This window comes from Passer domesticus, chromosome 8 (assembly GCF_036417665.1).
Source record: "Passer domesticus isolate bPasDom1 chromosome 8, bPasDom1.hap1, whole genome shotgun sequence".
In the NCBI taxonomy this organism is placed as follows: Eukaryota; Metazoa; Chordata; class Aves; order Passeriformes; family Passeridae; genus Passer; species Passer domesticus.
This window is the reverse complement of record NC_087481.1, coordinates 23860211-23887928: the sequence shown is the minus strand read 5'-3', so window position 1 is coordinate 23887928 and position 27718 is coordinate 23860211. Positions and strand designations below refer to the sequence as shown.

At 39.8% G+C, this 27718-nt stretch overlaps 1 protein-coding gene across 7 annotated transcripts in view; it reads left to right on the top strand.

Annotated features, from left to right (window-relative positions):
• The window catches only part of CTNNA3 (catenin alpha 3), a 427418-nt gene that overhangs the window by 240593 nt on the left and 159107 nt on the right, over positions 1-27718 (top strand). For 6 of the 7 annotated variants that reach the window (XM_064429667.1, XM_064429665.1, XM_064429666.1 and 3 more), the window contains 2 exons: positions 11436-11516; positions 16576-16728. In XM_064429667.1, the coding sequence (XP_064285737.1) occupies positions 11436-11516; positions 16576-16728 (234 nt within the window). Of the gene's footprint in view, positions 1-8230; positions 8380-11435; positions 11517-16575; positions 16729-27718 lie in introns of those variants that run through there. The other variant, XM_064429670.1, reaches the window with a different exon arrangement.

Below are 27718 nucleotides of genomic sequence, written 5' to 3'. Positions count from 1 at the left end.
TTTCTTTGATCTGGAATGCTTAAAGGTGGCTCTCAAATATGGTAATTAAGAGGTTTGTACACTTGCTGTTTTGAGCCTCTCATCAGATCAGCCTGCAGTTGTGGCAGCTCTTTCAGTCCGAAGTGGGTTTACAGTGTAAGCTAAATACAGCCTGACACATTCATCTGTGTTTATTTTTGTGTATCGCTGTGTGAGGATTGTGATGTGTTTGAAGGACGTGTGTGTGATGAAACGCCCAGATGCACGCTCAGCAGTGGCAGCAGCCCCTGAGCAGCAGGAGCAGGGTGAGGGAGGAGGTTTTTCCCAGCTCCGGTGTCCCAGCAGGACGCGCAGGGAGCTCTCCCGGCAGACCTGCAGGGTCAGGAGCGCCTCAGTCCGAGCTTCCCGGGTGCCCACTGCTGGCAGCGCGTCCCGCGGCTCCTCGGAGGGCTCTGAGCGGGCAAGGGCAGCCTGCTGAGCTGCAGCTCCAGCCTGATACACAGTCCTCCCTGGCATTTGGGACCGCAGCTCTGTGTGGCTGCCGGCTGCCACCTGCACTGGCGCTGCCATTAAATGCTGCGGCACCCGGGAAGAACCAGAGGGCAGTGCGGCTTCTGGCAGGGCGGCACTTCATCACTAATCACTCGGGAATGGGAAACTTCGAGACTGTCTGCCAGCTGAGAAATGAAGGTGGTAGCTGGCTGCCTCTGCTAGAACAAACACAAGCGCTTGAAAAGAATAAAAGACACTTCCTTAGCAGTGAACTGTTGTTGAAGTGGCAGAGTGGGTGGGCTCTGCCCCTGGCTGCCCTTTGCTGCTCCTGTTCAAATGCCCATCGAGCGGTGAGGGTCACTGCAGTACTGAGGGTCACTGCAGTACCGAGGGTTACTGCAGTACCGAGGGTTGCTGCAGTACCGAGGGTCACTGCAGTACTGAGGGTTACTGCAGTACCGAGGGTTACTGCAGTACCGAGGGTTGCTGCAGTACCGAGGGTCACTGCAGTACTGAGGGTTACTGCAGTACCGAGGGTTACTGCAGTACCGAGGGTTGCTGCAGTACTGAGGGTCACTGCAGTACTGAGGGTTACTGCAGTACCGAGGGTTACTGCAGTACTGAGGGTTACTGCAGTACCGAGGGTCACTGCAGTACTGAGGGTCACTGCAGTACTGAGGGTCACTGGAGTACTGAGGGTTACTGCAGTACTGAGGGTTACTGCAGTACCGAGGGTCGCTGCAGTACTGAGGGTTGCTGCAGTACTGAGGGTTACTGCAGTACCGAGGGTTACTGCAGTACTGAGGGTTACTGCAGTGGTGGCAGCTGCTCTGACCTGACCCTGTGCCGAGGAGCAGCCAGGGAGAGCTCAGAGCCGGCGCTCGGTGGCTTTCCTAAGGAAATGTTTCATGTCTTACACACTGGGGTGTGGAATGTGCCCACTTCCAGGGCATGCAAACAGATCTTCTTAAGACCTTGATTACAGGTCCGCGCAACCTGAATATTTCTTTAGTGTAAGTTGATCTTATATGCATTTATATAGAAATGCAAACTATAAATGTTTGAATTTTCATGTGCAACTAGGGAACCGTATTTATGAAGATCCTACTTAACCTTTTGCTTTTAATCTTCTGGTTGTATTTGTAACATTTCTTAAACTTCACATGAAATTCAGTAGCACACATTTACAGCAACAACAGGTTACTCATTAGATTTCACCTAAGTATTTAATTTATTTCATTGAAAGTTGAAGGATTTAGTATAAATCTTAAAGGAAAAAGGTCTTTGAGCTCTATAATATTTCTGCTTTCCCCAACATAATTCCTAATGACTTTCCTACTGATTCTGTTCTAGTTATGTCTAGGAGTCTATTTTTCTCCTTTCCTTTTTTTTTGCTATATTCTTTCATGGAGCTGATGACAATTACATGAAAACTTAGGTTCATTTATAATAAATTAATTCCTTGGCTAATTGGAGATGTGAATAGTTTAAAATATTAAACATGCAACTTTGCATTTTCAATTTAGACAAAAGTTCTCGACAACATTTAAGCTAAAAGTCCTCAGAAAATGAACTTCCAGCATGAAGTATGATTGCTATGTTGGAATATCAGAAATATTGCATGCTGAGTTTGAATGTTTCCACTGGTATATTTGGGGTTTTTTCTGTGTGAAAATAAATAGGGAAAAAGCCCAGGGAATTTCTGCATAGGACTGCAGAGGAATATGCCCTGAATAGCAGACTCCCCTCATCTCATGCAGGATTCTGCAGATCCCAGCCCTGCAGGAGACTGTAATTTTCAGTTGTCTTCCCTGCATGCCATCACATACAGGCTCCCTTGTTCCATTTGGTAGCTGCTACTTTTAACAAATTGGGGCTTTTTTCTCTCTTGTAGCGCAGGAACCCAGGATGTTCAAGCTTGTGCTGCGAGTCTAATCACACAGTCCAAGTAAGGCCCAAGTGATTTCTCACTCTGCAAATCCATCTGCGGGGTAAATGGCTCTGAAGTGCCCTTTCTGGCAGTCCTCAGTGTAAAAGCATTGTTCAGGTGCTCTTCTGCCAATCTCTTCTGTGTGCCTTCCCCCACAAGTGCCAACAACAGAAACTTTCTGAGCTAGAGTAGATCTCTAGCTAGCAATAGTGAATTTTTAAATAGTAGCCGAGTGTTTGAAACATTAAGTAATGAATTTCCAGGAATACCACCTTGGAGGTATTTCATGGTGTTGGTGTGTTTTGTTTGGGAGTGACTGCATTCACCCGCTGAGGTGGTGGCATCAACTGCCATTTGCTGTGATGATCCCCTGTGTTCCTCCCTCTTACCTTATAGTCCTTTGCACAGATTGGACAAGTATCAAAGGAATTCACAGTCCACAGTCTGGACTCAGCACACACACAGGATGCTGGATAGTGTTCAGTGGAAGTATTTGTAAATTTGAGAACTTAACTTAGACCTTTCCCTAAAAGCTGGACTTTCATTCACTGCACATGCTGAAGTGCCTCCCAGCCTCCTAGATTCACATCTTCCATCACAGCATGGTGTTGAATTAAATTAATTACTCTGGATTACAAAGGGATTAACTAATAAAATTAATACATAATTAAATGGAATTACATTTTGTGGTCTGTTTGGGGTTTCAGCATTTAACTTCTATTTAGAAGTACAGTTTTGAAGAGCCACATCCATAGCATGTGTGTTATTTGAAATTACCAAGCTCTGCCTGGTTCAGAGCTGAAGTCTTGGACAAGTAGCTGTTTTCTAAGGTTTCTGTCTGTAGGCCAAGTTCTGTCCTGTGTCCACCCCACCACATTTATCTCAAGCTGCTTCCTTGTGGGGAGCTACACAGAAATGTTAAAGTTATGTGGGAGTGAAAATCAGGGAACTCAATCTTCATTACCCATCCAGTGTGATACAAGAGTGTGCTCGGTTTTCTGTTAAAAGAAACATCACAGCATGTCTGTTCTATGAGTGATCATGAACAGTATCATAGAGATTTTCCCAGAGTAATGAGTGTGTCAACACAGCAAGCTTCATTTTCCTGTTCTACCTTCCTTATCTCTCCATGGTACAGTGGAAATACAAGGAGAAAGCACGAGGGTACTGGATGGCATGGAGTGGCTGTGAGGACTTGGAAGACTTTTTTATAGAAATACAATTCTTTAGTCACCCTACATATTTTTAAATATATTGTATGTATATGTATTTATAATGCTGTTTGATTTGAGTGCTGTTACACTGTGTACAGGAATCTAATTGTGTAGCACATTGTGCCACTTCAAAAGCCACAGTAAGCTTTTGTTTGGTTCCTTGAAAAATGCAGGATGTGCCTTTGCTGTGCCACTTTGGACCCTGCACTAACTCAGTCTGTCCCTAGGTATGGCAGAATGTGAATGGCTTGGTTCTGGGCTTTTTTCCCTATTTATGGCTGCTGTTTAAGGCTGTAACTTTCAGATTTAAAGTACAGCTAAATGTTTTAAACAATGTGAATGAGAAGGACTGTCTCAGCAACTGTACTATATTTTATTTTGAATTTTCTTCTCCCTCCATCCTCTTTTTTCTTTCTCATAACAGCATATAATCTCCAAGCAATTTATATGATAGTTCATCATAGGAAAGTCTTGTGCTGCTGCTGTAGAATGAGATTTTCTCCAACTAATTTTCTATTTTCCTGCTGTAAAACTGCCAGAACACTTTGGTTGAAGGTAGATGGATATTCAATTAAAAACTAGTATGGACTAGAAACTTAGAAAATTGCTTCTTAGTAAAAGGCAGATTAACCTCAAGTATACTTCTTGCTGTCAGTTCAATAGTATTGCTCCATTTCTACTTATGTTTGCCCTTCCTCCCTGCATCATCTGTGAATGACAGTAACATCTGATTAAAAGAAATTTAATGTTGTTTTTACTCCCTGCTGATTCCTCTGATAGGCCTGGAGTGGAAACACAAACCAAAATAAAGTGCTACTGGCCTTTAAGGTTTCTCTATCGAGTTTTAAGACTGCCATATTTTAGATATGAAGTGCCTGTGGTGTTTGGTTTTTGCATTAGAAGTAGTAAGTGATGGTTGTTAGTAGGCGATGGTTGTACCTGCTGTCCCAACACGCTGGGTATGACACATGCACCTCCCGGGACACTTCTCCCCAGATAAGTACTACAAAAGTATGGGTGTTTTTTCAGGATCAACTTGGAGTCATGCTGAACTTTTCTAATATTCCCAGTGTGAAAAAGTAGGAGAAAAACTGATGTAAGGAGATATTTGTCTTACGTATCAGAAAGAAAGAATAAAAATTTAGAATAGTGTTGGTTCCTCATCTTCTCTCATGACTGGATCCCAGTCACTTTCAAGAGAATTTATTGTCCCAAGGATAAAGATTCCAGCTCTGTGCTTTGAGACAACCTGGCCATCCTCCACACCTTCAGCTGACTGGCACCAGTGTTTTGGAGAATGGATTAAAATGTGCAATGTTGTGATGTAGGGACGTGTTGGAGACAGCCGCACGGCACAGCACACGGAGCAGCCTCAGCAAACAGCCATGGGTTTATTCTGGCTGCTCTTTTTTTTCATGGGACCTTGGGACATCCCGGCTCAGAGAGCTGGTGGCATGGCAGCTCTCCCTGCCCAGCTCTCCAGCCACTGTGTATCTGCATCCAGCTTCAGCAGGGGTCCTGAGGTCTCTGCTGCCTCCCTTCCAGAATGAGCCAGGCCAGCCCGGCTGGATTTGTCCTGGCCAGATTTATCTTGTTCAGCTACAGACCAGCTGTACCACGACAATACAATGTGCATATTCCAGCAACATCGTTCTTTCTGAGATTTTAGCGTTATTGGGATCTGCACATTTCAGTGTTTCAGTGGTTTTTCTAATAGTTAAAGGCTTATGCATTCTGAATTCTGGGTTTTTTAGACTGTTTGATGTATGCTTGTGTAGAATGAAATTTTAAATTTGTTTTGCAGTATTACAAACTATATGTAACTGAATGCCAAAAACTGGTTGTGCTGAAAGGTTTTAAATTCTAGGCTATTCCTGCATATTGATTGGAAAAGGGTAATTGACACAGGAAGGAGAGCCCTTAGTACTCCAGTTGTAGCAGTGGAGATTGAGGTAATTAATTTCTTATGAGGCACTTCACATCTCACAGCATTAGATCCATAGGGAGTATTCCATGAGGGCTTGAAGAGGAGGAAAATGACAATCTCATATTGAAGCTGTTGAGAAAAAACCCTCTCTATAATGAGAAACAGTTCCACATGAAAGAGTCCTTATTTGCTCACTTGCATATGGTTTTCCATATCCCTTTTTAAAAAATATGCTTACCTGTTTATCACAGAAATAGGTTTTCTTGAGCCAGGTGTCTTTAAAAAAAATTACACTGGGGTAGGCATGTTAAGAGTAGGGAATCTGTCACTGAGTGGAGGTAGTGATTTTCAACTTAAAATATTTGTGGGTTATTAATTTGTGTTTTCCATATTAAAAAAAGAAAGGAAATAAATGTACTTCTAAATTAATTTCCCTTTCCAGGCTTTTGATGTACAGTAAAAATAGGGTTTGAAATGCTGTACAAAAAGGCCTGGGAGCTTTTACCTTTTCACAGGAAAAATGTCAGAAGTGTCAGGTTCTGCCTTAACTGCCTTGTGAGAGGATTCCTTGAATAACTTCTGAAATGTTCATGTAAGAGATTTCTCAGGCAGTGAATGCTGTGCATATAATTGCTCATGCATCTAAATAGTTCTGTGTTTCAATGAGGTTGCTTGTGGTGAAGGAGTTATTCCTATCCACTTCCAGGATAGGAAACCAGGAAGTCTTTGAAACATTTTGTTTGAAGATGTGACACATACATGAGAAGAAGAACTGTAAACAACCAGTTCATTCCTGAGTTCCAGCCTGAGACAGGCTTCTCCACTGAGTCCTGCAGGTTTGGAGAAGGTCATTGTTTTGTTCTGGTGTATTTAACCAGACATGGCACCTCCAACAAGCAATCTTGGTTTTTACTTGGACATTGCACTTAGAGGAACAAGCTGAAAATTTGAAGGGTAAAATAATATTTAAATTAATTCTTCTTTTAAGGGACAAATCCAAGGGCCTAGTGGTATCCAGAATGGTATAAAGGAATGCAAGGAGGTTCTGCCCCACACTTGGCATTTCTCACATAGCCAAACAGTCATCTTGGATTTTTTTCTCTCTGTGTCACCTTCAAGGTAACAAATCCTTTGTCCCCTCCTAGCAAAGAATGTAGGAAGTGGTATTAGTTTCATTTAGTTACTGGTGGCTGAAGCACGGTGTTAACAAATTCTGGCAGCTGTGAACTAGCTGGGATAAATGAGGACTGCAAGAGGATTGAACTGGATCTTCCCTTATAAGTGCTTATGGGCTTCTTTGGGGCTTTTTTGAGACAGATGCTTGTAGATGTATTTTCTTTATTGTTCCACAACAGTATTTGAAAGAGCAGAGTTTCTATAAGCTGTGTATGAAAAAAAAAAATCCTGTCATTGCACAAAAAATTGAGGTGTGGAAATGTCCCAGGTAATGACAAGATTGTTTCATCATGCAAAAAAAAAATTGTAAAATTGCTTTTTTACAATTTTCTTATAATCTTAGGGTTTTGATTAGAATTCACAGTGACTTTATAGATCAAAAGAAGAACCATATATAAATTCCATATGCAAAAAAAAAAGAAATTCATGATATGTTACATGCTCAATTGTAACAAGAGACATAAAATGCTTGGTGTCTCTATAGAGACTTTACTTCAATGTTCTACCTAAGTTGTGTGAGAGTTTTTGTTTGTTTTTTTTAATTAAGGTGCAAGGTACAAGACCCTCTAATTGCTGAGTGTAGGATTATTTGCAGTCAACACAGAGGCTGAAACAGTCAATCATTTAATTAGGGCTCTGACATTTCTTAAGTTATTGTAGTATTGATTGGTGTTTACCTTTTAGCCTGTCATCTTTTTTAATATTTCTCTAGTGAACTTATTTTGATAAATGTGCTAGTCGTCTTTAAACTGAAATTGTTCTTGGATGCATAGAACTATATCAAAAGTTGTTTATCACAGAGGCATGGTACAGCTGCTGAAGACAATTGACAGAGGGCAGGTTTAGCCCAGATATGGGGAAGAAATTCTTCCCTGTGAGGGAGATGAGGCCCTGGCCCAGGGTGCCCAGAGCAGCCGTGGCTGCCCAAGGATCCCTGGAAGCCTCCAGGGCCAGGCTGGATGGTCTTGGAGCAACCTGGGATAGTGGGAGGTGTCCCTGCCCAGGGCAGGGGCTTGGAATGAGATGGGCTTTAAAATCCCTTCCAACCCAAACCATTCTGTCATTGTGGGATATACAAAGAAAATCATACTAGTAGACTGGATGTTTTTTTTTTTTTTTTCTATTTTTTCCTCCCAGGATTGTTCAATGACTAATTGGGAACAAACTCATCCCATGAAACAAAACATATGCTTAACTTCTGGCCACAGACCTTTAAATATGGGAATATTGGCCTAAGTACTAGAAGAGATTAGATGATCACTTAAGTAGTTCTGCCCATATCTTCGTTATACTCTACTGATCCATGCAGCTATCAGCTAAACATTCGTGGGCCTTCAGAAGTATCAATAAAGTGAAAATAAAACCTTTCTCAGAGTATCTATATAGCCCTTTAAGATCAACTCAAAGCAAAGTCTGGAGCTTAGGGAATTCCTGCAGTCTTTGTTGCCACTGGCAACTGTTGGCACCTACCCACAGAGGCTTGGCTGGAGACTGGTTCCTGAGTCCTGCAAGGCTCTGCAGAGGTTGTGGTTTGCACCTGTGTGCCTTGGGGTGCAGAAGGGCCTGCAGTGCCTGGGAATGCCACAATCCCCTGCTGCTGTAAATTAACTCCATCAAAACCAGCAGTGATACGTCCATGTGTTTCAGCTGAGAATCTGCCTGTATGTGTGTCCTGGTTTAAATGGAAATCCAGCAGGAAAGATTTTCTGCACATGTGGTTTTTGAGACATTCAGCTAATGTTGTTTGCCAGTGCGTGAAATAGATGGGCCTGTATTATTTGCAGTAGCCAGCATTTATCTTCAGGCTATCCAGTTAATTAAAAATACTTACTTTCACTCAGTGGAATATTAATAACACTGTGACTTAGTGCTTGTAAAATGTTTCAAATGTTAAAAATGCTTTGAAATAGGAACTGGATATTGCTTTTAGGATCTTCACAAGGGAGCCATATAGCTTGTAGTTATAACATATATTTTACAGGAAAAAACAGGAGATGAGTGCAGGATAACTGAAAGGCTCAACTGCCTGATTTTTAAAATCCAGACCCAGAATAATATGCATAATTTTCCTAGCCCTTGTCCTAATTCAGTCACTGTGTACAAGAAGGAACTGTTTCGGATAGGCGTGTTTGTTTTGAAGTACAGCAGTCACCAGAAGGATTTAATTGTCAAGCAGATGCAGAGTGTTTTAAGTCCAGACGTGTGGGTTCCATCACTGGGGAGCTGCTGAGTGTGGAGGTGCTCAGGTCACCTTTGGTTTCACAGTGCCCGCATTTCAATGGACGCCTGTCAAACGTTACACCTGCTGGTTTTGGTTATTCAAGAGTGTAATCATCGGGTGTAGCTTTTGGGCTGTTAGTGTCAGGTGCAGGTGGAGGCAGCTCGAGGCCACCAGTCTTTGAGAGTGTTCCCACAGGAGACTTTTGAGAGGGCTCCCACAGTAGCCAGCTGTTCCCCTGACTGGAAAAGACTGCACATGTCTTTGTAAACAGGATTTATCCAAACAGCACTGTGGGGTTTTTAATGTTTAAGTTTCTTTAGGGAAGAATGAGAGTCTGCAGTTATGAGGTTACTTGCAGTCTGGACTTGTCCATATTCTGCAACCTGAAGCTGCATTTACAGTGCATTTGTAGTGTATTTTATTTCTTAGGGAAAGCATGAGGTGAAGAATAACTTCATCTATAGTTAGATTTGCTTTTTAGACATTGACTATTATGTTAAGAATTTGAAAATGAAGTATTTTTATCTTGTTCACTGTTCAATATTTTATGCCACTTGCTGCCTTAGGTTATTTCAGAATAGCTGCTTCAAAGATTTAGGTTAGCTGAAAGCCAGTTGTATCATTACGGGCCACCTTTGAAGTTACAGATTACCAGGGAATTTGAAAAATATCCTAGTATTTTACAATGATTTTGTCTTTGTAGAAAAGCAGGCTCTAAATAGAAAACTTTCAAAGGATACGCCAGTGCATTTTGTAGTCTGAAAATGCATAGGCATAAGCTGAGTTGTATCCAATGAGTTTTTCCTGGCCCTGTTTACCCGGCAGTTCAGAAGGATCATTTTGTTTTCAAGGTTGACAAGAGCTTGCAAAGCATAATAGAGGAGTCATTGTTTACTTTGGTTCCTATGCAAGCCTTGGTACAAGGAATGATGGCATTGCTGTGGAACAAAAGTGAGTATCCACCTCCAGGGATTCCTTGAAGGTTTTAAGGTGAAGTTCAGGCCTTTCTCCAAGACCTGATTTTAATCATCTGTTCCCTGCAAAGACTATAGCCAGTTTCAGAGATAGAAGGTCATAGGAGATTTTCTAAATCTCTCTGAAAATACTAATCTAGTTTTTAAAGTAGTTTTTCCTTTCAGTTGATACAGAATGTACTAATAATTTCAAGGCATTTATGACATTGCACATTCAATTTTAATGTATGAGTTCTTTTCTTAGCACCTCTAGTCTTAGTTTTGATAGTAAGCATATTGTCCTGTTCACAGGTTTCTTTAGTAAGGAAATAACTTTGATTGAAGTATGATACATAGATAATAAGCTTATACTCCTGGGTGCCTACCATGATATTACTACTTCCATATTAATTTTAATGCTATTTATAAAATGATACAGTCACGTTCATAATAAAGACTTCTGGTGTTTGGTAAATGCTGTGGTCATTGTACATAGCTATTGCTTAGCATTTAGGAGAGCCTGGTTCTTAGTGCTGTAAATGTCATGTGTGCTGGCTTTGTGTGAAGCACCACTATTTGTGCTTCTTTCCTCTAGGCCAGGGCAGTCCAAGGTAGTCAGCAATGATTGCTTGCTTTAGGCAAACAAAGTTCATCATGTGTTTTGTATTTTCATGTTATTTCTGTACTAACAGGAAAAAAAATCCAAACCAGCTAGTAGGCACAGAAGTATTATGGTAATATTGTAGGGGGAAAAAAGCTGAGTGAAGTACACTCTTCAAATAGATAACCATGATAGAAGCACTTTGCTTATAGGTGGAAATAAAAAAAAATTAAATTGTTTAGAAAATAAAACTGATTCTCTTCAGGCCTCTCAAATATCTCAAGAGCTCAATCTTCTAGGTGCTGAGGATGAATCTGCTGTGGAATGAAGAGATTGCCCTTTCATGGACAGTATTTGCTTTGCAACAGCTTGGACATTTTAAAACTCACCCAGTCTGTTTTACAGAAGGAAAAGGAACACTACAGACAAAAGCATAATCACACTGCATTGTGGGCACCTGAATTTATACATTGTTTGTAGAGAGAGAACATTATTTTTCACATGAATAGGGTACTAGGCAACCCAATTATGAATAGGCAATCCTGTTTCACATGAATAGGATTGCCATAAATATTACTGTTGTCATTGTTGTTATTACTATTATTAATCACCATCATCACCATCATTATCACTATCATCATGATTCTATTTGTGTTGTTGATTACACTGGGAGTATTACAGCAATTCAGAAGTTAAGAAGTGTTTCTGTTGTTCCTGTATACTGCTTCTAAAGCATGTGTTTTGATTCAGCAAATTATGCTTAACATCACAAATTGGCATTCTGTGAACATTGTGGTACTGGCTCTTGAAATGTATGAAAAATTTGAAAAGTCCTTCAGCATGTATGCTTTAGCAAACGCTCTGATGCACTGGGTACACAAAGGATGTGCTTGCTGAGTGATCCCAGACAGCCACTGATTGTTCTCTGTCCCTTGATTGCAGACTGACAAGGCAGAGAGAAGCAATGCCCTGAATGTTGCCATAGACAGCATGTGCAAGAAGACCAGAGACCTCCGCAGACAGGTGAGACCTGGGCAAATGAAAGGCAAGAAAAGGTCTTGAGGGATTCTTTTCCAATTTGCTATTTTCAGTTTATGCAATTTGAAAATAATATTTTCTTTTCCATAATAAAAATGTATTGAAGACAGTTGCACCATTCCACAGAATATTCACATACCACTTTTCAAAACTCTGGAATGATACTGGCTGAATATGTCTGAATATATTTGCTGTATATATCAGTAATGTACTCTAGCCATCAATATTTGTTTAAATTTCAATAAGCTTGAATTATTACTGGTTGTTGGAACAGACACCTTGAAGGAACTACTTGAAGTCACTATGTGTAGGTCTTCACAGCTGTGAGAACTCTTACCACACAGGAGGGTCCTTGGAATGCCCTGTCCACACTCTTCCCCCAGTTTTATATCCCAGTGTGCTAAAACTAATGTGAGACATGGACCTGAATCCACGACTTCAGTGAAGGGCAGAAGGTTAGCAGTAGACATCAGCTGTGTTTGTACCCTTTCTCTGTAATAAATACCTTTGAGAAAAACTGCTGATTATGCTGGATGTGTGTAATGTGCCTTTTCAGAAAGAAAACCCCTAAAAAGTTAGTAGTTCTTTTAGCCAGGCTGCCCTAGCCAAGTTTATGTAAATTTACAGCTACAAAGAGCTTCAGCACACCTCTTTCATCCTGTCTCTGGCTTGGGCTGTTGATCAACTCCCTGGTGGAAGACTGTCCCTCCCAACTTTGTGTTCAGTCTTGCAAGCCAACTTGTGCTTCAAGATGAGGAATAAATTCCTTCCTGCTCCCATAACCAGCCAAGGGAAACCATGAAAAATGAGAAGAATATGATATAAATAAAGTGTTTACCACTAAGGAGCTATCCAGTTTCTGCTTACATTCTGTCCAGAATGGGTTCAGTGCAAGAGACCTGCATCACCAGCTCAGTGTGTCTAGGAACCCTTCCATTCATTTCCTTCCATGAGTTAATTAAACTCCAGCTTAAAACATTTTATTGACTCTGTTACAGTGGTTAAAAGCTGTTAACTGATTCAATTTGTGTCTTTCTGTAAACCTTTGGAAAATGTTCAGGCTGAATGTAATCATGCCCAATTTATAGTCAATCTAGAACCAGTAATTTCCTCTTACCAGAACTGCTCTGTGCTTCTTGACATTTTTTCCATTGGAAAGCATTTATGAGAAATATTTTATATCTTTCCTCCAATTCTATGTTCACACATATGAATTGCATAAGAATTGTTTTAGGAAGAGTGCTTACTACTTGCTTAATTCCTATTCTGGGAGACATGAAATTGTGAATTTTGTGCCTGCAGATATTGCAGTAGGGTCTTATTTGCCTTCACTTACAAACATTCATTACTCCGTCTCCCAGCAATTCTACAAGAAACATGAAAATTGTTGTTTGCTCTGCTCTAACAGCTTTTATAATACTGTGTTTTTAATGGTACTGTGAAGCTTTGCTGGTATTGCGTCAGGCAATGCACTCTCAGTGCATTCAGGGCTGTGCTCTGCAGTGTATTCTACTTTCAGTTCTGACTGGGACTGCCTCTGCAAAATTTGGGTTAAAGATGAAACCTTATAAAGCTGTATTTTTAAAATCTCTTCAGTAGTGCCCAATGAACCAAAGCATCAGAGGGGTGCTGTCCCAGCCAGCAGCCTGGCTGTGGGTTATGCCATGGGCCCCTTTGGAACACCTTTGCACATGACAGCAAAGGGAGTGAAGGAAGGCTTGTGTCTGGCAAGACTGAAGGTGAAAGTAGCTGTCCCCAGAACAGGATATTCTGGGAGCTGCAGAAACTCTCCAGCTTTTCAAGGGAATTTACTTGCATTCATTTCAGGAGCTTGGCCAGTACTTCTGGGGATTTTAAGCTGTTCAGCTTTGTTTTGATTTGTACTTGCATTGTGCTAGAGATGTGTGTGTCATTTCTGTGTGTGCAGTTTTACCTGGATCACTGTTTATTGGATCATTGGATTACCTGAATTTACTGGATCCCTCAGCAGGGAAGCTGAGGAGAGCTGTACGAATATTTAGGAAGGAATTGCCTATTCATTCCAGTTTGTAATTATGTGAAATTACCACACTCAGTTTTTGCCTCCCAGTTCTTTCCCAGTGTAGCATGAATGGACTGCACAGATGTTTCTCCTGTGGTTGTTCTGCAGTTCTGGCTGGTTGGTTGCTTTAATAAATATTATTCCTGGTGATATTCTTATATTTTTATGTAACTTCTTCATCCTGGGTAGCTGTTTCTGGACACAAAAGAGCCTTCCTGGCTCCCCTTTGAAAGGGGAAAGGGAGATCCCTCAGTAATAACTGCTCCGAGCTTTGCTCATGACTTTTGCCAGGGTAATCTAGGCAAGAAGTGAGTAGAGGCAAACAGAGTTTTCTGTGCTGATCAGTACTGATGTTGAATAGTGTTGCAAACAGCTGCTGGCATTTTTTTCTCTACCCTCCACTGTTTTTGACAACCTTATGCCCCATGTTTTATACATGGCATGATACTGTGTTATTTTTTAATGCTTTTTGATATCAAAGCCAAAAAATGTCCATGCTTCTGTACCAGCCTGCTCAAATGGTAAGACATCAGCTTTTCATCTTAAGAAGAAAACAATTTAGTCAGACATCATCCTCCCCCTCCTTTCCCTCTTCTACTGGTGTCTCTTTCACTTAAAAATGCGAGAAGAAGTTTAATTATAGCACGGTAACCTCCCTAGCATTGTGTGCTGGCACTACTAGTGCTGTCCTTTGTTCATATGCCTCCCTTCTGCCTACTTAGCTTTTAGCATTTTGCCCTACAGGTGGCCAGAGTCAGAAACAGACTTACTGAGTCATGGAAGAAATGCTTGTTAGAATTAGCATGAAAAGAAATAGATATTGCCTCAGATAATCCTTTTTTCTTTTGTCTTTTTCCTTTTTTTATTGTGTTGTATTTCTTTGTTCTTTAATGCTACACAAGCCATCCTTTGCAACTCTCAGCTTCGTGTATTCCTTTGCAGAGCTGCAACAGGAACATAATTTCAAACTTGTTTGTGTACAGCCAAGACACAGCATTATCTGTGTTTTTTTTGAAGAAGCAATTTGCTGCATAATTGCAGAATAGACCATTTCTTAGAATTAAATAGTAGTGATAATTTCTGTGTGAAAGGTTAATTAAGCCAAGAAAACCAGTGAAAAGCTATAGCAAGAACTATGCAGTGAGAGATAAAATTAGGGTGCTGGTTTGAAATTGGCATCTCAAGCTCACCACAAATGTGCCTGAGGTTATTGTAGTGACATGCTAAGGCTGTGGAAGTCCTACAGTCTGGGCTGTACAGAACTCCAGAATATTTCTGGAGTTCCGGAGATAATCAATCATTGGCCATGGATATGATGGTTCTACAGCTTCTTGTTGTTTTTTGTAAATTGAAATCCTCATTTTTAAATTGTGACTCTTCAAGGTCACATTCATGTACCAAACTTTGAACAGGAAAGAATATCTGTTTTCTTTAGTCTCTTTACAACAGAGAATCTTAGCAGGTAACTTGGCAGGACTGGAGGTTCGGTGTATTTTATTTCTGGTAAATAAAATTTCTGGAAACTTTCTAGTAGTTTTTTATTTTTTAATTTCAGCCTGAATAAAGCTGAGAATGTAAGAAATCCTATTTTGTATTGGAATCCCACAGCCTCTGTCTTTGTAAATTATTTTGCAGAACATACAGTGTATCCAGACAGTATATCCTAATGTGATGGGCTACAGTAGGTTAGGAGACAAAGAAGCCATTCTGAACATGAATTGCCCGTGTTTGTTTGGAGGGTTTGTCTGTCCCTCTGGTGAGTCAAGGAGAACTGACTTTAGGTGGTGAGGCTATCCAAAAGCTAGTGGTGGAAATCATATTCAGATCTGCTGATAATCAGCAGATTTCTCCACTGTTCTTTCTGCTGTTCATGGCCACTGCCCTACCTACAAACACAGCAGCAGCATCAAAAAGATGGTGGTTTTTTATATTTTTCTCATGGTAGGAGTTTTTACTTCTGCTGAGTTTTCACACAAACATTGGAGCAAAACGCCAAGTGAAAAAAGTACTTTGGCAACAGTGTGATGAGCTTAAAAACATTTAGTGTCCTTTTCTGTTCCAATCAACATATTTTCTACACATTGAAAAAATACTGGATTTGTAGTAGGAAATTCAGTAGGATAATTAAGCTGCATTTCATGTATTGTTCCAGTTGGTATGTTTTTTGTAGTGCTGCATGATCTCAATGAACAGCTGTCATGTGTAGGTAACATGCAAAATAATTTCTTAAGTGAAGTAATGTCCCAGTGATCGGTTACAAGCTTCTGTGAAGCCTAATTTAAGACATGTAATTTACAGCAGAATGTTATACTTCTTTAATAATTTAAGTTAGAAGTTCAAGAACAATTAATATAAGCAGAGAAAATTGAACTCCAGCCTCATTTATAGATCTTCGTTCTCTGCTAATACATTATCAGGTGGCACAATCAGTAATCTCACTGACATAATTACCATGAAGGCTGCCATTCTGCAAACCAGACTGTGTTTCCCAGAAAGAAAATACTTGGGAAAATTTGCAATCATGGGATGTAGCTATTTTGTGAGTACAAACATGATTAAATTAATTTTTTTTTGGTAAAATTAAATAGCCTTCTCCCTTGGCATCTGAATTACAAGGGAGAATACCCAGGAGATATGAGGTCTGGGCTAACTAATTTTTCACATGTACAATCACTTAGGTAGCGTATTCATCAAGGAAGGGGAATATTTGTTTGGCTCCCTTGATTTCAAGAGAACCAGTATATGATGTAGTGTTTTATGTATCTGTACAAACACAAACAGGCATATTTACCTAGTGGCATATTAAAGTTTTCCTTAAAATTAAATACAGTTTTCTGTGTAATACATAAATTGTAGCTGCCTTAGGTTTCAGACCTATGGTGTAAATAATGCATGAACACAGTGTGGATGTGTTTATGTTACAAATAGGAATCGACAATAATTCCAGCAGACTTTAATGAATCCTCCAGTTAGCAGGTACTGATGTACTGCTTTCTTTTGCAGCTCCGGAAAGCCATTATAGATCACATCTCAGACTCCTTCTTAGACACCACAGTTCCACTGCTAGTTCTCATTGAAGCTGCTAAAAATGGAAGAGAGAAAGAAATAAAGGAATATGCTTCTATATTTCGAGAACATACCAGCAGGCTTGTGGAGGTATGTTTGATGGAATTGCACTTGTTTGAAATATATGGTGTAAGTGACTTGCCACTGAACACTCCCTTTGCTGGCAGATATCAAAAAATGTTTAAGGCTGGCATTTCAGGAAAGAATAAATAAGTGGCCTTGGGTAACAGTAAATGTATTCCATTTTCTTATAATGGTATGTAGTAAGACAGAGGGCTTTGTCCTTGCATAGCATTTCATTGCACAGGAATTAGATGGTGAGGAATAGTAATTTAAGAAATCAGTGTAAGCCTTTCCACCAAGGTGTTCAGTGGGAACTTGACTAAATGTGTGTTTCTGGCAGTATTAGCTCGCAGTGTTCAGGATCCTGCTGCCCGAAGTACAGGAGGCACTGTGTTAGTCCCAGTTGTTTGCCATCTTTCTGCCTTGGAAAATCTGTGACCTGTGCAGTGATCTGAAAAGGAAATGGGGCTCTGACCCAGCTTAGAGCCAGGAGCTTGCTGGCACAATCATTGAATATTCTGGCTTGGAAAGGACCCAGAGGAATCTCCAAGCCCAGCTCCTGCCTGTATGCTAAATGAATCCCCTGCATACATTGGAGACTCAGTATTCATTTCTAAAGGATCTACTTCCTTATTGCTTATAAATGATACTTCTTCAGCACTAAGAGATTTGCAAATACACCTGGGGGGCGATTTCCGTTTGTTGGACAATCAGTCCTGCAAACCTGACTAAATATACACTGACCTAAACTCATTTGAACTGGAGCTTGGAACACTGCTGGAATACTGAAGTCAAAAGTTCACAGCAGCATCATCTCAAGTGCCTGGAAGGAACGCAATAGTAAATTTTGGGGTTTTTTTAGCTTTTGGTGCTTTTGTGTGGAGTAATGCAAAAACAGGGAAAAAAAATCAATGAATTCATTCTGCAGCTGAAAATTTACTTAGGAAAACTATGTGGCTCAGAATTAATAATTAATCTTGAGTGACCTAGAGATAATGAAAGTAAAATAGGTAAAGAGCTAAAGTTAAATTAGGTTATTGCATTTATGTTTCTCTTCATGGTCATGTGATTACAGAATAAGAAAAGTTGTTATTCTTTGATTTACAAGAGTATCTGATTTTGACTGTGCTGCAAAATCAAATGACAGCTGAAACACAAACTTGAATTTGCAGTCTTTTCCAATTTTTAATACTGATGCTAAACCATCTTGAAGTGACTTAATTTTTAGAAAGAACAGGTGATCACTGAAGACCAAATAACGACTGAATTTCTGAGTCCAGCTGAAATACCCAAATCATGATTCATTTTAGAAGACCTAAGCTTAAAATCCAGTATTCTTTTTCTTTCATGGGTTTGAATTTGTGTCCCAAATGCAAGAACTAGCTGGCCATGAGTGTGGGTGTGTGATTAGAGAGACTGATGGCTGCACAGATTCACTGCCTGAAAACTCCACAGCCTGATCTTGCTGCAAGTGTGAATACACAGTGTGTGTATGTATTTATATTTATTCTATGACTCAATGTGCTGCCTACAGTGAAGAAAACTTACTTCTAAAGAGAGACCGTACACAGTGCCACCTCCTATTGTTGAATTAGTTGTTCCAAATGTCACTTTACTGGGGATTATGTCGTGGGCTGCTATTCAAATTAACTTCAATTTTACTTTATTTATCTTCTGGATATCTACTAGAAGTAAGTATCTTACTTAAAAGTTGCTTACATTGGTTTAATGCCCTTACCAGTATCTCTAAGCAAGAGCTTGATTGATGGCTTTTTGATAAACTGTATTTATCAACTGCTAAACTCTCCAGCAAATTAATTAGGTGGTAGTTGTACTGCATCCATCAGCTGTGAGTCTATCCAAGGTAACAGAAAAAAATGAAAAAAACCTTATCAGCTAAGCAAGTGGCGACAAAAAGGCTTTGTGGAGATAAACAGATTTATCTCATTTTTAAGAAAAGCTCAGTCATTTCCGACAGCATCATGTAAGTGAGAGAAATATAGCAGTTTTTTTGGGGAATGTGTAGTACCAAATAAATTTATGTAAATGTAATAACTTTTAAATACATTAGAGTGGTTACTATAGCAGTTCCAACTGGAAGCATATTTGGGTTTTCGTGGGCATTACAGTGGCCTAAACCATGTTAAGCTGAGAATATATGTATTTTTAAATTGATATAGTGGAGCACTGCACTCTTGCTTTCTCAAGGAAAATAGTATAGGTAGACTTGGATCTGAGTAGTTGTGGTTTCTAGAAGTGTATATACTTAAACATGCACATACTTGAGAACTGAGACACAGCCAAGGTGCTTGGAGCTTGTTTTCCAGCTGGACATGGGGCCATGGATAATGCATGCACGTGCTGTAGAAGTCAGGTCTAGCTAAAAGTGCTACCCGAAGCAGGGAGCCTCAAGGGCAGGACAGATCAAGAGGAGATAAGCTGTATTTGGATCCTTGCTATTTCTGTTATCCCTTTATTTAAAGCAGAAATTATGTTTCTTGGTGAAAATGTATAATGTATAAACATCACTTGTCCACTTTGGGACATGTTCCCGGCCTTTAGACAGGGAAGTATTCCATAGCTATTCCAATCTCTGTAAGATTTGGGGTTGGATGACAGAAGAATCCAAGATCCAATCCAGTATAAAATTCCCATAACTTAGGAAGAAGTTGCCAAGCATTATTGTATTTTATTAGGGGGTTATTAAATGAGAGGTATGATCTGCATGTTTGCAGGGGAGGCCTCACATTCTTTCCTTGGTTGTTTATTTCCTGCACTGATACAAAGCCAGCAAACAAATTCCCTTACAACTTGGATGTTACAGAATACAACTCCAAAAGCCAGTTATTTGTGCTATTGCAGAAATGGGCTTCATCACTGCTACTGAAAATAAATTTAAGTATTGAAATGCCAGAGCATGGGTGGCATGTACCTGGCTGTGGAATACTAAGAGATAATAGGTGTAGTTAAAACATTTTAAAAGCTAAACAACTAAGAAAAATTTTGCAAAAAAAGGCACAGAACAGTAACTGTACCAGAGAAGGCTGGTGGTGAGGGCAATGAAACATCAGGCTTTTGAAATACAACTATGAAAGCAGTTTTACCATCTAGGTGTAGTTGTGACCTCCAGGGAGTTGCGTGGCTTGTGGGCATCAGATGATAGAGGCAAGACTGTGCATATTGTTAAATACACAATACCTTGTGTAGCAGATTAAAAAAGGGTGGTTTTTATCTTTTGTCAGCTGCAAGTAGCCTTTGTGGGGCATGCCCAACACAGCAGAGCTGTTGCAAGCTTTGAGAGGTGAAAACCAGCTCAGGTGCTGGCAATCCCTAGGTTTTGTCTAGGGGAGCAAAAGCTAAGGAAGAAACCTATTTGCATTCTCAGTGTGCTTTGTTTCTGACTGCAAAGCGCTCCAGGTGTGCATCTGAGCCCACTGTAAACCTCTGACATCTTGAGCATCCTGTGCTAAAGACTTTCACACCCTGACTACCTCCACATGTGATATTTTCTTTTGCTGTCTATGAATTCTGCTATCATAAGAGAAAATGAACACCAGTCCCTAACTTCCTTCTCCATGCCACTTATTCTTTAATCTTATCTTATTCTTTAAATCTTATCTTATCTTATTCTTATCTTATCTTATCTTATCTTATTCTTTAAATCTTATTCTTTAATTTTTTTATTGTTTTCAAAGTATTTCTGGTCTTTAAAAATGTCCTTATTTGGAAGCCACAAAAGGATTCGCTTGCTCCCTTCCCTGTACCTTTTCCAGCAGCTTGCAGCCCATGAGGTAGGAGGGCAGAACTGTTCATGCTAATCAATACAGTCAAGATACTTCATAGAATCACAGAAATGTTGATTATTTCCTCACAAAATTACTCACTTTTAATCTCTCTAGACTGAATTTCTTAGCTGTTACTGTTTAGCCATCTAGTACCATTGCATCCTTTTGCAAATCTTCATTAGTTATTTTATTTACTGCTCCAAATAACTTGTTAAAATATGTGTAAACAAAATTTATAAAAAGTTAATGCAGATACTGCAGAAATTCCTGGCTCACAGCTTTCTCCCAATTTCCTGCTGATTTATTCCTGAGGCTGAAACAAGTGATGCTAATCTGTCTGAATCACCCGGGAACTTGCTGGTTATTCAGCCAACCCTAATCCTTGGAGGAGTCTGGCATCCACATTCCTGGATCTCATACCCAGTACAATCAGTAGTCCAGATCTTTCATTCTTCCATTGCTTTCATCTATGAAAACAGAGGTGTCCGTTCCTGTTTATTTTAACATTGCTCTTCTAAAAGATATTCATAGCATAAGGAAGATTTATGACTATCTCCTTTTCATTTAAAAAAGGTAACTTGTTGCACTTGAAGATATCTGCTGTGAAATTACCTGTGTAATGAAAAGTTTAATTCTCTCCAAATTCAGGAAAAAGAGTTTTAAGAGATGTAGGTTTTTCTGAATCCAATAATGAGTTCAACTTCAGTGAGTCTCCTCTTATAAAGAGCAGTGTCTCAGCTTTATCCTGTCAGGCAGTGTTCCAGCTGAACATGTTGCACACACTTGTCAGGCTTCAGAGCAGTTGTTCAGCTGGACTGATGATGTTAGTGTGGGTTAGCAGCAAAGTTAAATTTGATAATAGTAATTTGAAAGTGAAGGCAGAACAACATGTCAAGAGAGAGGATATTGCATTCTCAAAATAATCAGCAAGCAATAATTTGAATCAGCACAGTGGTATAGCCTACTCTCATATATCCTTTGTTAATGTTGTTCTGTGGCTCAGTTATAAATATGCTGTTGTTGCCATATTGATTAAACCATCAGCGTTTAATTTTCCTGTCACAATATTTCACTTGATTGCAGAAATTTATGAAATAAGTTTCAGAAGCTGGACCACAAAGACCTGTGTATCTGTGTAGACAGATCTCCAGTCACATAAGAATGGATTTTGTTATTGCAGCCAGCAAGTCCAGTGGTGACAGTAATAAAATGATTTGATGTCACAGTGTTTCATCTAATATCCACGTGTTTCACGGAGCGGTTGTTGGAGAAGGGACAGCACACACCCGATGTCCCTGTGGCAAAGGAGGGAGCTCATTGTGTGAGCTGTTCCGTAGGAGGTGGTCAGAAACCCGCTCACTACTCTGCTCCTTGACACTGCCCAGCTCCGGAGTGGTGAGATGGCTGCAGCTTGGGGTGGAAGGGAATTGGCTGAGATTCCTGTCAGCCCAGGGGCTGCTTTTATGGAGCTGGCTGGGTTTCTTACTTACAGCCACATTAACTGCCCTGTGCAAGCCAGCTTGTACAGCAACATCACAGGACTAGGCTGTAAGTCCATTTTAAAGCAAAACAAACCATTGATGTTTGTGTTATTTCCAGTTTAAATGTTTCATTCTGTGCTCAGTTTAAAAACCTGTACTGATAATACAGGCCTGTACACCTCACCCACCAGTATTACTCCTCTCAGTGCTTTACTTGTTTTTTCTGTTTTCAAAGTTAGCAAATTCAAGCAGGTATTCTGAGATTTTATTGTGTTGGGCTTTTCTCAATTTAAAACCTTATTTATTAATTGACTCTTAACTCAAGATAAAGATTTCCCGAAAATTTCTCTTGATTACATAAAGTGCCTGTTTCTTCTATGACTGAATGATTAGTTTAGTGTGGATGCCTGATTTTTTGTGGTTAGATAAAAGGTAGGAGAATAGAGACAGTGCTGAAGGTAATTTGGCCCCTAAGGAGTTACAGCTAGTCATCAAGCATTAAGAACAAGCCTGCTCTTATAGGCCACAGCTGGATCCAGTTAAGAGGGGTATTATAAAAGAGCAGGTTGGCTGTTTGAGATGGAGTTTGTTGGCTGTGCAGAGGAGAAGGAGTCAGTGCTGTGAGGAGCTGCTTGTGAGAAACCACCGAGAAGGTACCAAACCTTTGCAATAAGGACGGCAACAAGTGGTGACCCTGATGTGATCAAGGACCCCGGATGCTGCTGGGTTCCCCCTGAATGGCAGTGTGTGCAGCAGGACGCAAGCTGTGTGACAGAAGTGGCAAGTGGCATGGCCACAGCAGCAGGGGGTGCCTCAGCAATAGCATGGCCCCCAAGGAGTACAGGGGGAGGTTTGCTAAGTCACTGCAACGTGAGCACTGGAATAAAGACACCATGGAGCTCTGAGAGGCAGAGTCAGAGGTGTGCAGACAGCATGTAAGAGAAGCTCTCTAAAAATATATAGTGGCCATCTCCACAGTGACCCAATGTGATTTGGAGTGGGTTGCAGGGAAAGGTGCAGCCGGAGATGGAGCTCAGCGTAGCATTGAGAGCAGCAGGGGAAGCTGCCTGATCTGGACCTGACAGATTTCGACACCTGAGGTACAGGTGAGCCGCTGGGGACACAATGAGAAATAACATATTGAGTGCTGAACAGATTGTTTGTTTGATATATGTGGAAAGGAAAAAAAAAAGAAAAAACAAAAAAAACCCCCCAAAAAACTGTGAAATATAGTGTCAAAAAGGGGGCAAGGCAGCTGCAGATTTGGCTGCCCCTTGGAAATCATTCTATAAGACTTTAAAAGTATGGAAAACTTGTAATTAAAAGAAAAGGGGGAATTGTGGTTAGATAAAAGGTAGAATAGACAGTGGTGAAGGTAATTTGGCCCCTAAGGAGTTACAGCTGTGCTAGTCATCAAGCATTAAGAACAAGCCTGCTCTTATAGGCCACAGCTGGATCCAGTTAAGAGGGGTATTATAAAAGAGCAAGTTGACTGGTCTAGAGGTGAGATGGAGTTTGTTGGCTGTGCAGAGGAGAAGGAGTCAGTGCTGTGAGGAGCTGCTTGTGAGAAACCACCGAGAAGGTACCAAACCTTTGCAATAAGGACAGCAACAATTTTTAGATGACAGAAGTGAGGTGAGTTGATTTGTGCCTAGAGAGCTGACTGTTGGTCTATTTTGAGACATGCGTTACATTGCATTTTCTTATGCTTTGTATAGCAGTTTTAATCAGGCATATCCTGCATTTGAGGGCAGATTTTTAATCTACTTTTGAGAGATCAAGGATGCTTGAAGAGTAGATTATGAAATGTTTTGTATATAAACACAATAGACTGAGTTGGGTATTATAAAAACAAAAATTCATCTTCTCACATAGGTTAATCCAACAGTGAATTTGGTATGGAAATTAGAAGTACTGCTTAAAATATCAAGAGAGATTTTCTGTGGTTTCTGTTTTAATCTGAAAAGGAAGAATTCTCTAATAGAAACAAGGAGTCTTGAGAAAGAAGATACTTTCCCCCCCTCTCTGAATAGGAAATGTTAATTCAGCTAAGCTAAATTGCTGCTACACTGGCTCACTGCTCATACTGTAATGTAAGAAACAAACAGTTTCCTATTCTCATAGGCCAGTGACCTTTGTAAATCAGCTTGAGCAGGGAGATCTCCTACAAATCTCCCTTCTGAATTAGCATTTGGAAGTTACAGGCCTTCCTTCAAAAATTGGTTTAATACATAGCAAAGTAATACAATTCAGAAACATGGATATAAATTCAGTGAGGTACAAAACATCAGTGAGATGGAAAGATTGAGCACCATACCAGCTCTCATTTCCAGACACAGTGGTAACTAAATATCGTCTTTCTTGTGTTCTTTGGTTTTCTCTCTGCTGAGTTTATTAACTGCTCTGTGCTCCTAGCCTGGAGGTTCTACCTGCTCTTAAAAGGTGCACAGGGTTGGGGGGTCAGCTGCACTTCCCAGGAGCATCAGCTGGGGCTTTGTGGCCAGTACTAGTATTGGAAAAGCTCAGACATAGCTGCGCAATAATTGCACACACCAGAGTGCCTCAGTTTTAAATGTGAATTGGGTATTCAGGTATGTGGAGGAAGCAGAATTGTCCTAGTTACATAGTAAAAAAAACCCAAACCACATTAAACTGCCCACTTTGGCTATGATATTGGACACTTCCCACATATGAAATGAACACTCAGCTGCTGAAGTATTTTGATGGGCACCAGGGGTCATGTTAAACATTCTTCTGATGAAGGTTATTTTAGGCTGCAGTGCCTTGTATTCCTCATATACTGCATCAAATACTTCTAAGTCTGAACATTGATTATGTTTCATTGAAAAAACCCCCAATATATTGCAGGATGAAAAAAGATTTGGGTTAATATTCTCTCTGTAGTCTAAGTCTTTGTTTGTGAGCCTTGGTTAAAAAATATTCTTCAGTGATTTTTTTTTTTTTTGAAAATGCTTGTTATTAATGGGAATTCCATGCTAAAATGCAGCAATTTTGAAAAATTTTCAAAATACAAAGATTTAGTACTTTCAGATTTGATACATTTAGGTTTTGCTTTGAAATACCTTTTTGTTTTAAATATTGCAATTAAATTACAAGTTGAGTTGAAATATTTGATTGTATGGAAACATTTTTGAAGAGTCTTCTAGGACGTTTCAAAATTATCTCTGAATAGAAACATCATTTGAATTATGAAAATTAAGGCAAAAGAATAATGAAAAGTTTTGAGGGACCCAGGTGTTCTTTCTAGTCCCTTCTAAATCACAGCTGTTTTTAGTGATTGGAGGGTTCTGGCCTCTGGTTCACTTTTGCCAAAGACAAAAGCAACTTCTGCTGTTGAGATAACAAGTCTATAACAGTGAACAAAAACTAGGTAACAAGAAGACTGAACTGTCACATCTACAGGAGGAGAAAAGCAGGCTCAGTGTAAGTGGCAATTTCTTGTTTGGGGAAGCTGACAGACTGTTCTCCTGAGCTGATCCATCATGGAGACGTAATGCTTTCTGAGAGGAGGAGTGATAGGCTGGCTGAACTTCAGATTAAAAAAGGAATTTGATGGGAGCAGGGAAGAATGCTCTGATTATCTTTTCTTTTGGCACAGATGCAGATCTCCCACTGCAGTGTTTAAAGGTCAGCTGTACCAAGCAGAGGCAGAGCTTTAATAGAAGTGGAGGTGATGGTGGAGTGAACTTGGTGTTCTTCATCCTTTCTCTCAGTACATGAATACACCTTTGTCTCTGTCACTTGATCTAATAATACTGACCTCAGATCTGCTGATACATAAATGTGACACTTCAGCCTCTGGCCTAATTCTTGCCAGTGTGTTTTTCAGTTTTGCCTGTATTGCAGGGTGACAGGGCTGCCTTCTGGGACTACAAACAAGGGACAGTAACAAACAGGACACACATTTAAGTGCATCAGTGTTGTGATGTGTTGACACAGAGCAGGGGAGGCGTGCAGGACACAGAGTGTTGCTGAAAAAACAAGTTTGCAAGTTAGTGCAAAGATTTCCAGTTCAGAAAATGCACATCTATTGAAAGTGAATTCTCCATAAGAGAGCATTTAAAAAAATTAATTTAAATGCTGTAAAGGAGAGAAGCCCTTGAGTTATAAAAATGCATATTGTTTCTATTTCTGTATGGAAATTGAGGTTTTATATATGCATAGATTAAAAATTATTTTTTGTTCAATGCTATTAGAATTACAATGCCATTTTGGCAAACAGTATGGAAGAACTTACATATGGTAAAATTAAATGTTTTTAGCATTTGCAGTTCATTTGCAAAATGAGGACGGTGGAAATAATAGTAAGTATCTGGTAACCAAAAATAATATTGACAATAAATTAGTAAGCATGCTTGAGAAGAGTCTTCCTTTCTCCCAAAAGGCAAAACACAGCCATAGGCTCTTGACCTAAAGCTGTCTATGTCTGCCTTTTGTGGAAAACAGCTCTGCCAAAAGTCACTTTTAACATGGAATCTGCAAAATCTAACAGGTTGCTTATTATTTTCTATGCAAACAGTAAATATTTCTCTTTAAGTACAATGGGAAGAGTCTCACACTTCAGTCTGTTTTATTGGCATGCACCTAAAAGATCATAGCTCTTCTTTGCCACCATGTCTGATTTTGTATGTAATTTGCTATGTCTTTCTATGTAAAATTTCAAATATAGAGACTCAGAAAATTGAGTTGAGAGCAGATTTCCATAGGTCTGAAAGATGCAACAAAAACATCCTAAACAAATCTCCCTTTTGTACTTTCCTGGGTGTACAACAACTAACTTTCAAGCAGCCTGTTACTTTTGCCTCTGAACAACCAGTACTTAAGGACTGCATTCTTTTGCTTTACTCAGCTTTTACTTGGAGCCAAGCTCCATGGAAATAAAACTACTTGAACTCTGAAAGCCAACAATCCGCCTGATTTGATATCCAATATATACTTGCATAGTTTACTATCAGATAGCAGCTTAATCTAAAATGGATTTAACAAACCTTTAATTTTGCCTTATATATCAAAGTACTGCATGTACAAAGTCCTGTCAATCGGAAGACTCTGATTTCTTTCTACCACCTTCAATGACAATTGGGAATAGAGTATTCTCAGCAGTACTGCTATTTCTATCAGTTTTAATCCCAGACTGGTAAACACAAAATAAAAATAACATTTTAATCCTTCATTGCCTTTTTTAATATTGATTTTACTGAGCTATTGAAAAACAAAACTACTTCTGACAATGGCAACACGTCAAAACTGCATGTGCAGAGGTCAAGCTGACAGATTACTGGAACATCTTTATTAACTTTCAGAATATCAGAGGAGAGAGAGGACTCTTTTATCATTCTTCTTTGGAGTATAATCAGAAGACAAGAAGCATGAATCCTGTTACGTGGAAATTTTTAGTTTCAGGCTGTTCAATGCTAAGGGTTTTCATCCCCAGCTGTAAAATCCAAGTCAAGGGTTTGTCATTTTTTTGCTGTTGCTTTTGCTCTTACTGTTCTTCTTTAACCCATAATATGTTTTCAGTTGTATGATCATATATGTCAAAATAGCAGTTGAAGACTGTAAGCTGTAGAATATATCCTTGTATATATTTCTGTGGTACAGTTTGTCTGTTAGTCATGTACAGAAGCATGCACAGCAGCTGTCCTGAGGATACACGGTCCCTTTGCACAATGGGATCTGCAGGTACAGAACTCCAGTGTGGCTTTCTGCTTCAGAGAGCATCGAGCTGTG